The sequence below is a fragment of the Coregonus clupeaformis genome, chromosome 5 (assembly GCF_020615455.1).
Source record: "Coregonus clupeaformis isolate EN_2021a chromosome 5, ASM2061545v1, whole genome shotgun sequence".
Taxonomy (NCBI): Eukaryota; Metazoa; Chordata; class Actinopteri; order Salmoniformes; family Salmonidae; genus Coregonus; species Coregonus clupeaformis.
The window spans coordinates 24959322-24973070 of record NC_059196.1 but is presented as its reverse complement, the minus strand read 5'-3'; the positions used below and the strand labels follow the sequence as shown (position 1 = coordinate 24973070).

Here is a 13749-nt window from a genome sequence, read left to right as displayed (position 1 = left end):
AGTATCTTCTCTAATGCAGCATCTTCTCTAATGCAGAATATTTTCTAATGCAGTATCTTCTCGGTATCTTCTCTAATGCAGTATCTTCTCTAATGCAGTGTCTTCTCTGTATCTTATCTAATGCAGTATCTTCTCTAATGCAGTGTCTTCACTGTATCTTCTCTAATGCAGTATATTCTCTGTAACTTCTCTAATGCAGTATCCTCTGTATCTTCTCTAATGCAGTATATTCTCTGTATCCTCTCCAATGCTGTATCTTCTATAATGCTGTCTTCTCTGTTAATTTAATGTTGTACTGTTATCTTCTCTCTTTGTTTAATGCTGTATCTTCTTAGTTTTTAATGCTGTATCACCTTAGGTTTTAATGCTGTATCTTGTCTGTTTTTAATGCTGTATCTTGTCTGTTTTTAATGCTGTATCTTATTTTTTAATGCTGTATCTTGTCTGTTTTTAATGCTGTATCTTCTTAGTTTTTAATGCTGTATCGTCTTAGTTTTAATGCTGTATCTTCTCTACTTGTTTCAGGTGATCTGCTGTTTGATCCGTTTGAAGGTTGGTGTTGCTGATCCAGGTGCTGAGGTGGTCTGACAGGAACATGGCAAATCCATATAGCTCTTACATCAGACAGCAGTCCCTCTGGATCTACCTGACCACCAGTCACACCACCAGACTACCAGTTCCCTAGAAACACACTGTAACACACTGTAACAGACTGTAGAGACAACATGGACACAGCTCTGATGGTTACTCAGGAGGAGCAACAGTCTCTGGTCATGTCAGCATCACCTGGTAGGACCTTCTCGACACAGACACAGACAACGGCACAGACACAGGTACAGCAACAGACACAACCAGAGACACAGACACACCAGTCCTCCTCAGAATGTGCTCCAGGGTCTTCTCATGATGACGACAGCTCCAAAGAGAGCAGTGAGGATGTCTGTCTGCCTGGACCTCTAAGCCTGGAGCTGTCGAAACTGGAACTAGACCACCAGGACACAACCCAGCAGGACAGGGAGGCTGGTAGTGACTATAACAGTACTGGAGCTCCTGGGATAGAGGGAGAACTAGCTGTTACTACTGGAGGTCCAGGAGGGCCAGCAGGGCCAGAAGAGTCTGGTTCTGATGTCTCCCCTCCTGACCCTCTAGACCCTGTCCAGATCGTCTGTCCCGCGGGTCTCCTCAGTGAGCCAGGCAGTGTGACATCACCATTGCCTGATGATGCCAATAACAATGGATTGGATTTACACAGCACTTCTCCAGCTGAGGACCCCTGCCTTGCCTCCAATGTTCCTTCTCCTAGGACAGAGGGAAGTGTGGATGTTCTTGCTCCTAGGATAGAGGGAAACCTGGAGGTTGAGGAAAGTGAAAGACCTGTAGAATCAGGACATACACTGGATGCTAACCTATCTGGTCAGCTAGAGGACATGGAGCTGGGGCATACCTCACCCAGGCAGACAGAGACCGACATGGAGCTAGAGGAGGAGTCACCCAGGCGGACAGAAACAGACAGCCAGCCTGGGGACCACTCAGAGGGGCCTGTGGAGAACGGACATGTCCCTACTGGTCTGGAACACACAGAAGACAACCATTTCCCCGTCCCTCCAGTCCCCACAGAGAATGGACATATCCATACCCTTCTGGTCCAATCAGAGACAGAGGTCAGCCACATCACTATCTCTGTGGTCCAATCAGAGGCTTTTAGCTCCATCCCTTCTCTAGTGGTCAGTGTCGACAACAACATGGATCCCTTCAGACCTCCCTCCCTCCCCCTGGCCCTCTCTGAGGCCCCCTTGGCGGGGCTAGGCCTCTGCAATCACCCCCGCATCATCAAACACAAACCTAGCTCCATCACCTTCTCAGACTACACCTGTAGTCCCTCCACCTGTCACTCTAGCACCGACCACAGCGTTTTCATCAATGACAGCTCCGACTGCAGGGAGTGTACCTCAGAGGAGGATGATGAAGGTGATGATGATGAAGATGGGGATGATAACGACATATTCCCAGAGCTGCTTCAGAGCAGGGAGTTCCTGGTCAGTCGGAGGAGAAGGAGCAGCAACAGAGACAAAGTAGTTAAGAAGAGAGGATCTATGCGTCCCCAGGCTGAGGCACCAGTCAGGTCTACATCCAACACTACAGCCAGCTCCCACCTCTCCTTCTACTCTTCCTCCAAAAACCAGAGCCACAGCGGCTACGACGCAGAGACTGAGAGCAGCAGCACAGAAGTAGGCTACTGTTTGTTGACAGTCATTACAGACATTACAACATTTTAGAGACACAACTGTAAAGATAGTCTCACCTATATTCCTCACATATTGATGTAATATTCATGTATTTGTTGAAAGGTTCAGTACAGATGTGTTTGAATGTTTATGTCAGGGTTAGGCACTGTGTACTAACTGTGGTTTAACACTATTAGATACAGTATATTAATGTATGTGAATCCATTGTATATTAATATAATCCAGCCTGTTCTCTCAATGAGGAGATGTGACTGTTGCTCCCACAGGCTGTGTATTTCCTGCCTCCTGGTATCAAGGGTCTCAGAGTAGGAGTGCTGATCTAGGATCAGTTCTGCCTTATAGATGATAGTGAATAAGATTACGTGGACAGAGGGGACCTGATTCTAGATCAGCACTCATACTCTGAGATGCTTGATACAAAAAGGCCCCAGATGTTTACCATTAAAACATTCGAATTAGGCTCAATACAAAGACAGTGCTGTGCTATAGAAACACTTTCAAAAGTATGCTCCCCTATGTTTGTTGTTATTGCATTCTGAGATATTACTCTGTCGGAATGAGTGTGTAGGAGTACATTGAAAATCTAGCATTTTCCCCAGCATTTTAAAACACAAAACCCAACAGGCCTTGCAGGAATGCAGACATCCTAAGTCCTATTTTGACAAAGCTCCTACACAGGCATCGTCGGGTCTATTACAGTAACAGTGAACTTAGTCTCCCATTAACAACAGTATCTATAGCTTCATTCAGCTTCATTCTCCTCTACAATGTCTATAGTGCACTCCTCGGCTCTGGTCTGAAGTAGTGCATTACAGGGAATAGGGAGCCAAGTGCAGCAGCTCTGTGGTGTTTTCTCCCAACCGTCCCCCTGACCTTGGTAGTTACCAGGCTATGACCTCATCCCTCCAGGTTTAATGGTAGTTACCAGGCTGTGACCCCATCCCTCCAGGTTTAATGGTAGTTACCAGGCTGTGACCCCATCCCTCCAGGATTAATGGTAGTTACCAGGCTGTGACCCCATCCCTCCAGGTTTAACGGTAGTTACCAGGCTGTGACCTCATTCCTCCAGGTTGACTAGTTACCAGACTGTGACTCCATCCCTCCAGGTTTAATGGTAGTTACCAGGCTGTGACTCCATCCCTCCAGGTTTACTAGTTACCAGACTGTGACCCCATACCTCCAGGTTTAATGGTAAATATCAGGCTGTAACTCCATCTCTCCAGGATTACTGTTAGTTACCAGGCTGTGACTCCATCCCTCCAGGTTTACTAGTTACCAGGCTGTGACCCCATCCCTCCAGGTTTAATGGTAGTTTCCAGACTGTGACCCCATACCTCCAGGTTTAATGGTAGTTACCAGGCTGTGACTCCATCCCTCCAGGTTTAATGGTAGTTACCAGGCTGTGACCCCATCCCTCCAGGCTTACTAGTTACCAGACTGTGACCTCATCCCTCCAGGTTTAATGGTAGTTACCAGGCTGTGACCTCATCCCTCCAGGTTTAATGGTAGTTACCAGGCTGTGACCCCATCCCTCCAGGTTTAATGGTAGTTACCAGGCTGTGACACCATCCCTCCAGGTTTAATGGTAGTTACCAGGCTGTGACCTCATCCCTCCAGGTTTAATGGTAGTTACCAGGCTGTGACCCCATCCCTACAGGTTTAATGGTAGTTACCAGGCTGTGACACCATCCCTCCAGGTTTAATGGTAGTTACCAGGCAGTGAACCCATCCCTCCAGGTTTAATGGTAGTTACCAGGCTGTGACCTCATCCCTCCAGGTTTAATGTTAGTTACCAGGCTGTGACCCCATCCCTCCAGGTTTAATGGTAGTTACCAGGCTGTGACACCATCCCTCCAGGTTTAATGGTAGTTACCAGGCAGTGACCCCATCCCTCCAGGTTTAATGGTAGTTACCAGGCTGTGACCCCATCCCTCCAGGTTTACTAGTTACCAGAGTGTGACCCCATCCATCCAGGTTTAATGGTAGTTACCAGAGTGTGACCCCATCCCTCCAGGTTTAATGGTAGTTACCAGGCTGTGACCCCATCCCTCCAGGTTTAATGGTAGTTACCAGGCTGTGACACCATCCCTCCAGGTTTAATGGTAGTTACCAGGCAGTGACCCCATCACTCCAGGTTTAATGGTAGTTACCAGGCTGTGACCCCATCCCTCCAGGTTTACTAGTTACCAGAGTGTGACCCCATCCATCCAGGTTTAATGGTAGTTACCAGGCTGTGACCCCATCCCTCCAGGTTTACTAGTTACCAGACTGTGACCCCATCCCTCCAGGTTTAATGGTAAATACCAGGCTGTGACTCCATCCCTCCAGGTTTAGTAGTTACCAGACTGTGACCCCATCCCTCCAGGTTTAATGGTAGTTACCAGGCTGTGACTCCATCCCTCCAGGTTTAATGGTAGTTACCAGGCTGTGACACCATCCCTCCAGGTTTAATGGTAGTTACCAGGCAGTGACCCCATCCCTCCAGGTTTAATGGTAGTTACCAGGCTGTGACCTCATCCCTCCAGGTTTAATGGTAGTTACCAGGCTGTGACCCCATCCCTCCAGGTTTAATGGTAGTTACCAGGCTGTGACACCATCCCTCCAGGTTTAATGGTAGTTACCAGGCAGTGACCCCATCCCTCCAGGTTTAATGGTAGTTACCAGGCTGTGACCCCATCCCTCCAGGTTTACTAGTTACCAGAGTGTGACCCCATCCATCCAGGTTTAATGGTAGTTACCAGGCTGTGACCCCATCCCTCCAGGTTTACTAGTTACCAGACTGTGACCCCATCCCTCCAGGTTTAATGGTAGTTACCAGGCTGTGACTCCATCCCTCCAGGTTTAGTAGTTACCAGACTGTGACCCCATACCTCCAGGTTTAATGGTAAATATCAGGCTGTGACTCCATCCCTCCAGGTTTAATGGTAGTTACCAGGCTGTGACCTCATCCCTCCAGGTTTAATGGTATTTACCAGGCTGTAACCCCATCCCTCCAGGTTTAATGGTAGTTACCAGGCTGTGACCCCATCCCTCCAGGATTAATGTTAGTTACCAGGCTGTGACCCCATCCCTCCAGGTTTAATGGTAGTTACCAGGCTGTGACCTCATCCTCCAGGTTTAATGGTAGTTACCAGGCTGTAACCCCATCCCTCCAGGTTTAATGGTAGTTACCAGGCTGTGACACCATCCCTCCAGGTTTAATGGTAGTTACCAGGCTGTGACCCCATCCCTCCAGGTTTAATGGTAGTTACCAGGCTGTGACACCATCCCTCCAGGTTTAATGGTAGTTACCAGGCAGTGACCCCATCCCTCCAGGTTTAATGGTAGTTACCAGGCAGTGACCCCATCCCTCCAGGTTTACTTGTTACCAGACTGTGACCCCATCCATCCAGGTTTAATGGTAGTTTCCAGGCTGTGACCCCATCCCTCCAGGTTGACTAGTTACCAGACTGTGACTCCATCCCTCCAGGTTTAATGGTAGTTACCAGGCTGTGACTCCATCCCTCCAGGTTTACTAGTTACCAGACTGTGACCCCATACCTCCAGGTTTAATGGTAAATATCAGGCTGTAACTCCATCTCTCCAGGATTACTGTTAGTTACCAGGCTGTGACTCCATCCCTCCAGGTTTACTAGTTACCAGGCTGTGACCCCATCCCTCCAGGTTTAATGGTAGTTTCCAGACTGTGACCCCATACCTCCAGGTTTAATGGTAGTTACCAGGCTGTGACTCCATCCCTCCAGGTTTAATGGTAGTTACCAGGCTGTGACCCCATCCCTCCAGGCTTACTAGTTACCAGACTGTGACCTCATCCCTCCAGGTTTAATGGTAGTTACCAGGCTGTGACCTCATCCCTCCAGGTTTAATGGTAGTTACCAGGCTGTGACCCCATCCCTCCAGGTTTAATGGTAGTTACCAGGCTGTGACACCATCCCTCCAGGTTTAATGGTAGTTACCAGGCTGTGACCTCATCCCTCCAGGTTTAATGGTAGTTACCAGGCTGTGACCCCATCCCTACAGGTTTAATGGTAGTTACCAGGCTGTGACACCATCCCTCCAGGTTTAATGGTAGTTACCAGGCAGTGAACCCATCCCTCCAGGTTTAATGGTAGTTACCAGGCTGTGACCTCATCCCTCCAGGTTTAATGTTAGTTACCAGGCTGTGACCCCATCCCTCCAGGTTTAATGGTAGTTACCAGGCTGTGACACCATCCCTCCAGGTTTAATGGTAGTTACCAGGCAGTGACCCCATCCCTCCAGGTTTAATGGTAGTTACCAGGCTGTGACCCCATCCCTCCAGGTTTACTAGTTACCAGAGTGTGACCCCATCCATCCAGGTTTAATGGTAGTTACCAGGCAGTGACCCCATCCCTCCAGGTTTACTAGTTACCAGACTGTGACCCCATCCCTCCAGGTTTAATGGTAGTTACCAGGCTGTGACTCCATCCCTCCAGGTTTAATGGTAGTTACCAGGCTGTGACCCCATCCCTCCAGGTTTAATGGTAGTTACCAGGCTGTGACCTCATCCCTCCAGGTTTAATGGTAGTTACCAGGCTGTAACCCCATCCCTCCAGGTTTAATGGTAGTTACCAGGCTGTGACCCCATCCCTCCAGGTTTAATGGTAGTTACCAGGCTGTGACCCCATCCCTCCAGGTTTAATGGTAGTTACCAGGCTGTGACCTCATCCCTCCAGGTTTAATGGTAGTTACCAGGCTGTAACCCCATCCCTCCAGGTTTAATGGTAGTTACCAGGCTGTGACCCCATCCCTCCAGGTTTAATGGTAGTTACCAGGCTGTGACACCATCCCTCCAGGTTTAATGGTAGTTACCAGGCAGTGACACCATCCCTCCAGGTTTAATGGTAGTTACCAGGCAGTGACCCCATCCCTCCAGGTTTACTAGTTACCAGACTGTGACCCCATCCATCCAGGTTTAATGGTAGTTACCAGGCTGTGACCCCATCCCTCCAGGTTTACTAGTTACCAGACTGTGACCCCATCCCTCCAGGTTTAATGGTAAATACCAGGCTGTGACTCCATCCCTCCAGGTTTAGTAGTTACCAGACTGTGACCCCATCCCTCCAGGTTTAATGGTAGTTACCAGGCTGTGACTCCATCCCTCCAGGTTTAATGGTAGTTACCAGGCTGTGACACCATCCCTCCAGGTTTAATGGTAGTTACCAGGCAGTGACCCCATCCCTCCAGGTTTAATGGTAGTTACCAGGCTGTGACCTCATCCCTCCAGGTTTAATGGTAGTTACCAGGCTGTGACCCCATCCCTCCAGGTTTAATGGTAGTTACCAGGCTGTGACACCATCCCTCCAGGTTTAATGGTAGTTACCAGGCAGCGACCCCATCCCTCCAGGTTTAATGGTAGTTACCAGGCTGTGACCCCATCCCTCCAGGTTTACTAGTTACCAGAGTGTGACCCCATCCATCCAGGTTTAATGGTAGTTACCAGGCTGTGACCCCATCCCTCCAGGTTTACTAGTTACCAGACTGTGACCCCATCCCTCCAGGTTTAATGGTAGTTACCAGGCTGTGACTCCATCCCTCCAGGTTTAGTAGTTACCAGACTGTGACCCCATACCTCCAGGTTTAATGGTAAATATCAGGCTGTGACTCCATCCCTCCAGGTTTACTGGTAGTTACCAGGCTGTGACCCCATCCCTCCAGGTTTAATGGTAGTTACCAGGCTGTGACCTCATCCCTCCAGGTTTAATGGTATTTACCAGGCTGTAACCCCATCCCTCCAGGTTTAATGGTAGTTACCAGGCTGTGACCCCATCCCTCCAGGATTAATGTTAGTTACCAGGCTGTGACCCCATCCCTCCAGGTTTAATGGTAGTTACCAGGCTGTGACCTCATCCTCCAGGTTTAATGGTAGTTACCAGGCTGTAACCCCATCCCTCCAGGTTTAATGGTAGTTACCAGGCTGTGACACCATCCCTCCAGGTTTAATGGTAGTTACCAGGCTGTGACCCCATCCCTCCAGGTTTAATGGTAGTTACCAGGCTGTGACACCATCCCTCCAGGTTTAATGGTAGTTACCAGGCAGTGACCCCATCCCTCCAGGTTTAATGGTAGTTACCAGGCAGTGACCCCATCCCTCCAGGTTTACTAGTTACCAGACTGTGACCCCATCCATCCAGGTTTAATGGTAGTTTCCAGGCTGTGACCCCATCCCTCCAGGTTGACTAGTTACCAGACTGTGACTCCATCCCTCCAGGTTTAATGGTAGTTACCAGGCTGTGACTCCATCCCTCCAGGTTTACTAGTTACCAGACTGTGACCCCATACCTCCAGGTTTAATGGTAAATATCAGGCTGTAACTCCATCTCTCCAGGATTACTGTTAGTTACCAGGCTGTGACTCCATCCCTCCAGGTTTACTAGTTACCAGGCTGTGACCCCATCCCTCCAGGTTTAATGGTAGTTTCCAGACTGTGACCCCATACCTCCAGGTTTAATGGTAGTTACCAGGCTGTGACTCCATCCCTCCAGGTTTAATGGTAGTTACCAGGCTGTGACCCCATCCCTCCAGGCTTACTAGTTACCAGACTGTGACCTCATCCCTCCAGGTTTAATGGTAGTTACCAGGCTGTGACCTCATCCCTCCAGGTTTAATGGTAGTTACCAGGCTGTGACCCCATCCCTCCAGGTTTAATGGTAGTTACCAGGCTGTGACACCATCCCTCCAGGTTTAATGGTAGTTACCAGGCTGTGACCTCATCCCTCCAGGTTTAATGGTAGTTACCAGGCTGTGACCCCATCCCTACAGGTTTAATGGTAGTTACCAGGCTGTGACACCATCCCTCCAGGTTTAATGGTAGTTACCAGGCAGTGAACCCATCCCTCCAGGTTTAATGGTAGTTACCAGGCTGTGACCTCATCCCTCCAGGTTTAATGTTAGTTACCAGGCTGTGACCCCATCCCTCCAGGTTTAATGGTAGTTACCAGGCTGTGACACCATCCCTCCAGGTTTAATGGTAGTTACCAGGCAGTGACCCCATCCCTCCAGGTTTAATGGTAGTTACCAGGCTGTGACCCCATCCCTCCAGGTTTACTAGTTACCAGAGTGTGACCCCATCCATCCAGGTTTAATGGTAGTTACCAGGCAGTGACCCCATCCCTCCAGGTTTACTAGTTACCAGACTGTGACCCCATCCCTCCAGGTTTAATGGTAGTTACCAGGCTGTGACTCCATCCCTCCAGGTTTAATGGTAGTTACCAGGCTGTGACCCCATCCCTCCAGGTTTAATGGTAGTTACCAGGCTGTGACCTCATCCCTCCAGGTTTAATGGTAGTTACCAGGCTGTAACCCCATCCCTCCAGGTTTAATGGTAGTTACCAGGCTGTGACCCCATCCCTCCAGGTTTAATGGTAGTTACCAGGCTGTGACCCCATCCCTCCAGGTTTAATGGTAGTTACCAGGCTGTGACCTCATCCCTCCAGGTTTAATGGTAGTTACCAGGCTGTAACCCCATCCCTCCAGGTTTAATGGTAGTTTCCAGGCTGTGACACCATCCCTCCAGGTTTAATGGTAGTTACCAGGCTGTGACCTCATCCCTCCAGGTGTAATGGTAGTTACCAGGCTGTGACCCCATCCCTCCAGGTTTAATGGTAGTTACCAGGCTGTGACCGCATCCCTCCAGGTTTAATGGTAGTTACCAGGCTGTGACCCCATCCCTCCAGGTTTAATGGTAGTTACCAGGCTGTGACCTCATCCCTCCAGGTTTAATGGTAGTTACCAGGCTGTGACCCCATCCCTCCAGGTTTAATGGTAGTTACCAGGCTGTGACACCATCCCTCCAGGTTTAATGGTAGTTACCAGGCTGTGACCTCATCCCTCCAGGTTTAATGGTAGTTACCAGGCTGTGACCCCATCCCTCCAGGTTTAATGGTAGTTACCAGGCAGTGACACCATCCCTCCAGGTTTAATGGTAGTTACCAGGCAGTGACCCCATCCCTCCAGGTTTAATGGTAGTTACCAGGCTGTGACCTCATCCCTCCAGGTTTAATGGTAGTTACCAGGCTGTGACCCCATCCCTCCAGGTTTAATGGTAGTTACCAGGCTGTGACACCATCCCTCCAGGTTTAATGGTAGTTACCAGGCAGTGACCCCATCCCTCTAGGTTTAATGGTAGTTACCAGGCTGTGACCCCATCCCTCCAGGTTTACTAGTTACCAGACTGTGACGCCATCCCTCCAGGTTTAATGGTAGTTACCAGGCTGTGACTCCATCCCTCCAGGTTTAGTAGTTACCAGACTGTGACCCCATACCTCCAGGTTTAATGGTAAATATCAGGCTGTGACTCCATCCCTCCAGGTTTACTGGTAGTTACCAGGCTGTGACCCCATCCCTCCAGGTTTAATGGTAGTTACCAGGCTGTGACCTCATCCCTCCAGGTTTAATGGTATTTACCAGGCTGTAACCCCATCCCTCCAGGTTTAATGGTAGTTACCAGGCTGTGACCCCATCCCTCCAGGTTTAATGGTAGTTACCAGGCTGTGACCCCATCCCTCCAGGATTAATGGTAGTTACCAGGCTGTGACCCCATCCCTCCAGGTTTAATGGTAGTTACCAGGCTGTGACACCATCCCTCCAGGTTTAATGGTAGTTACCAGGCTGTGACCCCATCCCTCCAGGTTTAATGGTAGTTACCAGGCTGTGACACCATCCCTCTAGGTTTAATGGTAGTTACCAGGCAGTGACACCATCCCTCCAGGTTTAATGGTAGTTACCAGGCAGTGACCCCATCCCTCCAGGTTTACTAGTTACCAGACTGTGACCCCATCCATCCAGGTTTAATGGTAGTTACCAGGCTGTGACCCCATCCCTCCAGGTTGACTAGTTACCAGACTGTGACTCCATCCCTCCAGGTTTAATGGTAGTTACCAGGCTGTGACTCCATCCCTCCAGGTTTACTAGTTACCAGACTGTGACCCCATACCTCCAGGTTTAATGGTAAATATCAGGCTGTAACTCCATCTCTCCAGGATTACTGTTAGTTACCAGGCTGTGACTCCATCCCTCCAGGTTTAATGGTAGTTTCCAGACTGTGACCCCATACCTCCAGGTTAAATGGTAGTTACCAGGCTGTGACTCCATCCCTCCAGGTTTAATGGTAGTTACCAGGCTGTGACCCCATCCCTCCAGGCTTACTAGTTACCAGACTGTGACCTCATCCCTCCTGGTTTAATGGTAGTTACCAGGCTGTGACCTCATCCCTCCAGGTTTAATGGTAGTTACCAGGCTGTGACCCCATCCCTCCAGGTTTAATGGTAGTTACCAGGCTGTGACACCATCCCTCCAGGTTTAATGGTAGTTACCAGGCTGTGACCTCATCCCTCCAGGTTTAATGGTAGTTACCAGGCTGTGACCCCATCCCTACAGGTTTAATGGTAGTTACCAGGCTGTGACACCATCCCTCCAGGTTTAATGGTAGTTACCAGGCAGTGAACCCATCCCTCCAGGTTTAATGGTAGTTACCAGGCTGTGACCTCATCCCTCCAGGTTTAATGGTAGTTACCAGGCTGTGACCCCATCCCTCCAGGTTTAATGGTAGTTACCAGGCTGTGACACCATCCCTCCAGGTTTAATGGTAGTTACCAGGCAGTGACCCCATCCCTCCAGGTTTAATGGTAGTTACCAGGCTGTGACCCCATCCCTCCAGGTTTACTAGTTACCAGAGTGTGACCCCATCCATCCAGGTTTAATGGTAGTTACCAGGCAGTGACCCTATCCCTCCAGGTTTACTAGTTACCAGACTGTGACCCCATCCCTCCCGGTTTAATGGTAGTTACCAGGCTGTGACTCCATCCCTCCAGGTTTAATGGTAGTTACCAGGCTGTGACCCCATCCCTCCAGGTTTAATGGTAGTTACCAGGCTGTGACCTCATCCCTCCAGGTTTAATGGTAGTTACCAGGCTGTAACCCCATCCCTCCAGGTTTAATGGTAGTTACCAGGCTGTGACCCCATCCCTCCAGGTTTAATGGTAGTTACCAGGCTGTGACCCCATCCCTCCAGGTTTAATGGTAGTTACCAGGCTGTGACCTCATCCCTCCAGGTTTAATGGTAGTTACCAGGCTGTAACCCCATCCCTCCAGGTTTAATGGTAGTTTCCAGGCTGTGACACCATCCCTCCAGGTTTAATGGTAGTTATTAGGCTGTGACCTCATCCCTCCAGGTTTAATGGTAGTTACCAGGCTGTGACCCCATCCCTCCAGGTTTAATGGTAGTTACCAGGCTGTGACACCATCCCTCCAGGTTTAATGGTAGTTACCAGGCAGTGACCCCATCCCTCCAGGTTTAATGGTAGTTACCAGGCTTTGACCCCATCCCTCCAGGTTTAATGGTAGTTACCAGGCTGTGACCCCATCCCTCCAGGTTTACTAGTTACCAGACTGTGACCCCATCCATCCAGGTTTAATGGTAGTTACCAGGCTGTGACCCCATCCCTCCAGGTTGACTAGTTACCAGACTGTGACTCCATCCCTCCAGGTTTAATGGTAGTTACCAGGCTGTGACTCCATCCCTCCAGGTTTACTAGTTACCAGACTGTGACCCCATACCTCCAGGTTTAATGGTAAATATCAGGCTGTGACTCCATCTCTCCAGGATTACTGGTAGTTACCAGGCTGTGACTCCATCCCTCCAGGTTTACTAGTTACCAGGCTGTGACCCCATCCCTCCAGGTTTAATGGTAGTTTCCAGACTGTGACCCCATACCTCCAGGTTTAAAGGTAGTTACCAGGCTGTGACTCCATCCCTCCAGGTTTAATGGTAGTTACCAGGCTGTGACCCCATCCCTCCAGGCTTACTAGTTACCAGACTGTGACCTCATCCCTCCAGGTTTAATGGTAGTTACCAGGCTGTGACCCCATCCCTCCAGGTTTAATGGTAGTTACCAGGCAGTGACCCCATCCTTCCAGGTTTAATGGTAGTTACCAGGCTGTGACCACATCCCTCCAGGTTTAATGGTAGTTACTAGGCTGTGACCCCATCCCTCCAGGTTTACTAGTTACCAGACTGTGACCCCATCCAACCAGGTTTACTAGTTACCAGACTGTGACCCCATCCAACCAGGTTTAATGGTAGTTACCAGGCTGTGACTCCATCCCTCCAGGTTTACTTGTTACCAGACTGTGACCCCATCCCTCCAGGTTTACTAGTTACCAGACTGTGACCCCATCCCTCCAGGTTTAATGGTAGTTACCAGGCTGTGACTCCATCCCTCCAGGTTTACTAGTTACCAGACTGTGACCCCATCCCTCCAGGTTTAATGGTAGTTACCAGGCTGTGACTCCATCCCTCCAGGTTTAGTAGTTACCAGACTGTGACCCCAAACCTTCAGGTTTAATGGTAGTTACCAGACTGTGACCCCATCCCTCCAGGTTTACTAGTTACCAGGCTGTGACCCCATCCCTCCAGGTTTAATGGTAGTTACCAGACTGTGAGTGACCCCATCTTCCAAGGTTTACTAACCTCTAAAAGTATCTT

The 13749-nt window shown here is 49.5% G+C and overlaps 1 protein-coding gene across 2 annotated transcripts in view; it reads left to right on the top strand.

Annotated features, from left to right (window-relative positions):
- Positions 1–13749, top strand: part of LOC121565543 (stAR-related lipid transfer protein 13-like) — a 138234-nt gene that overhangs the window by 43908 nt on the left and 80577 nt on the right. For both annotated transcript variants that reach the window (XM_045213679.1, XM_045213685.1), the window contains exon 2: positions 526–2228. In XM_045213679.1, the coding sequence (XP_045069614.1) occupies positions 726–2228 (1503 nt within the window). In that variant the 5' untranslated portion in view covers positions 526–725. The remainder of the gene's footprint in view (positions 1–525; positions 2229–13749) is intronic.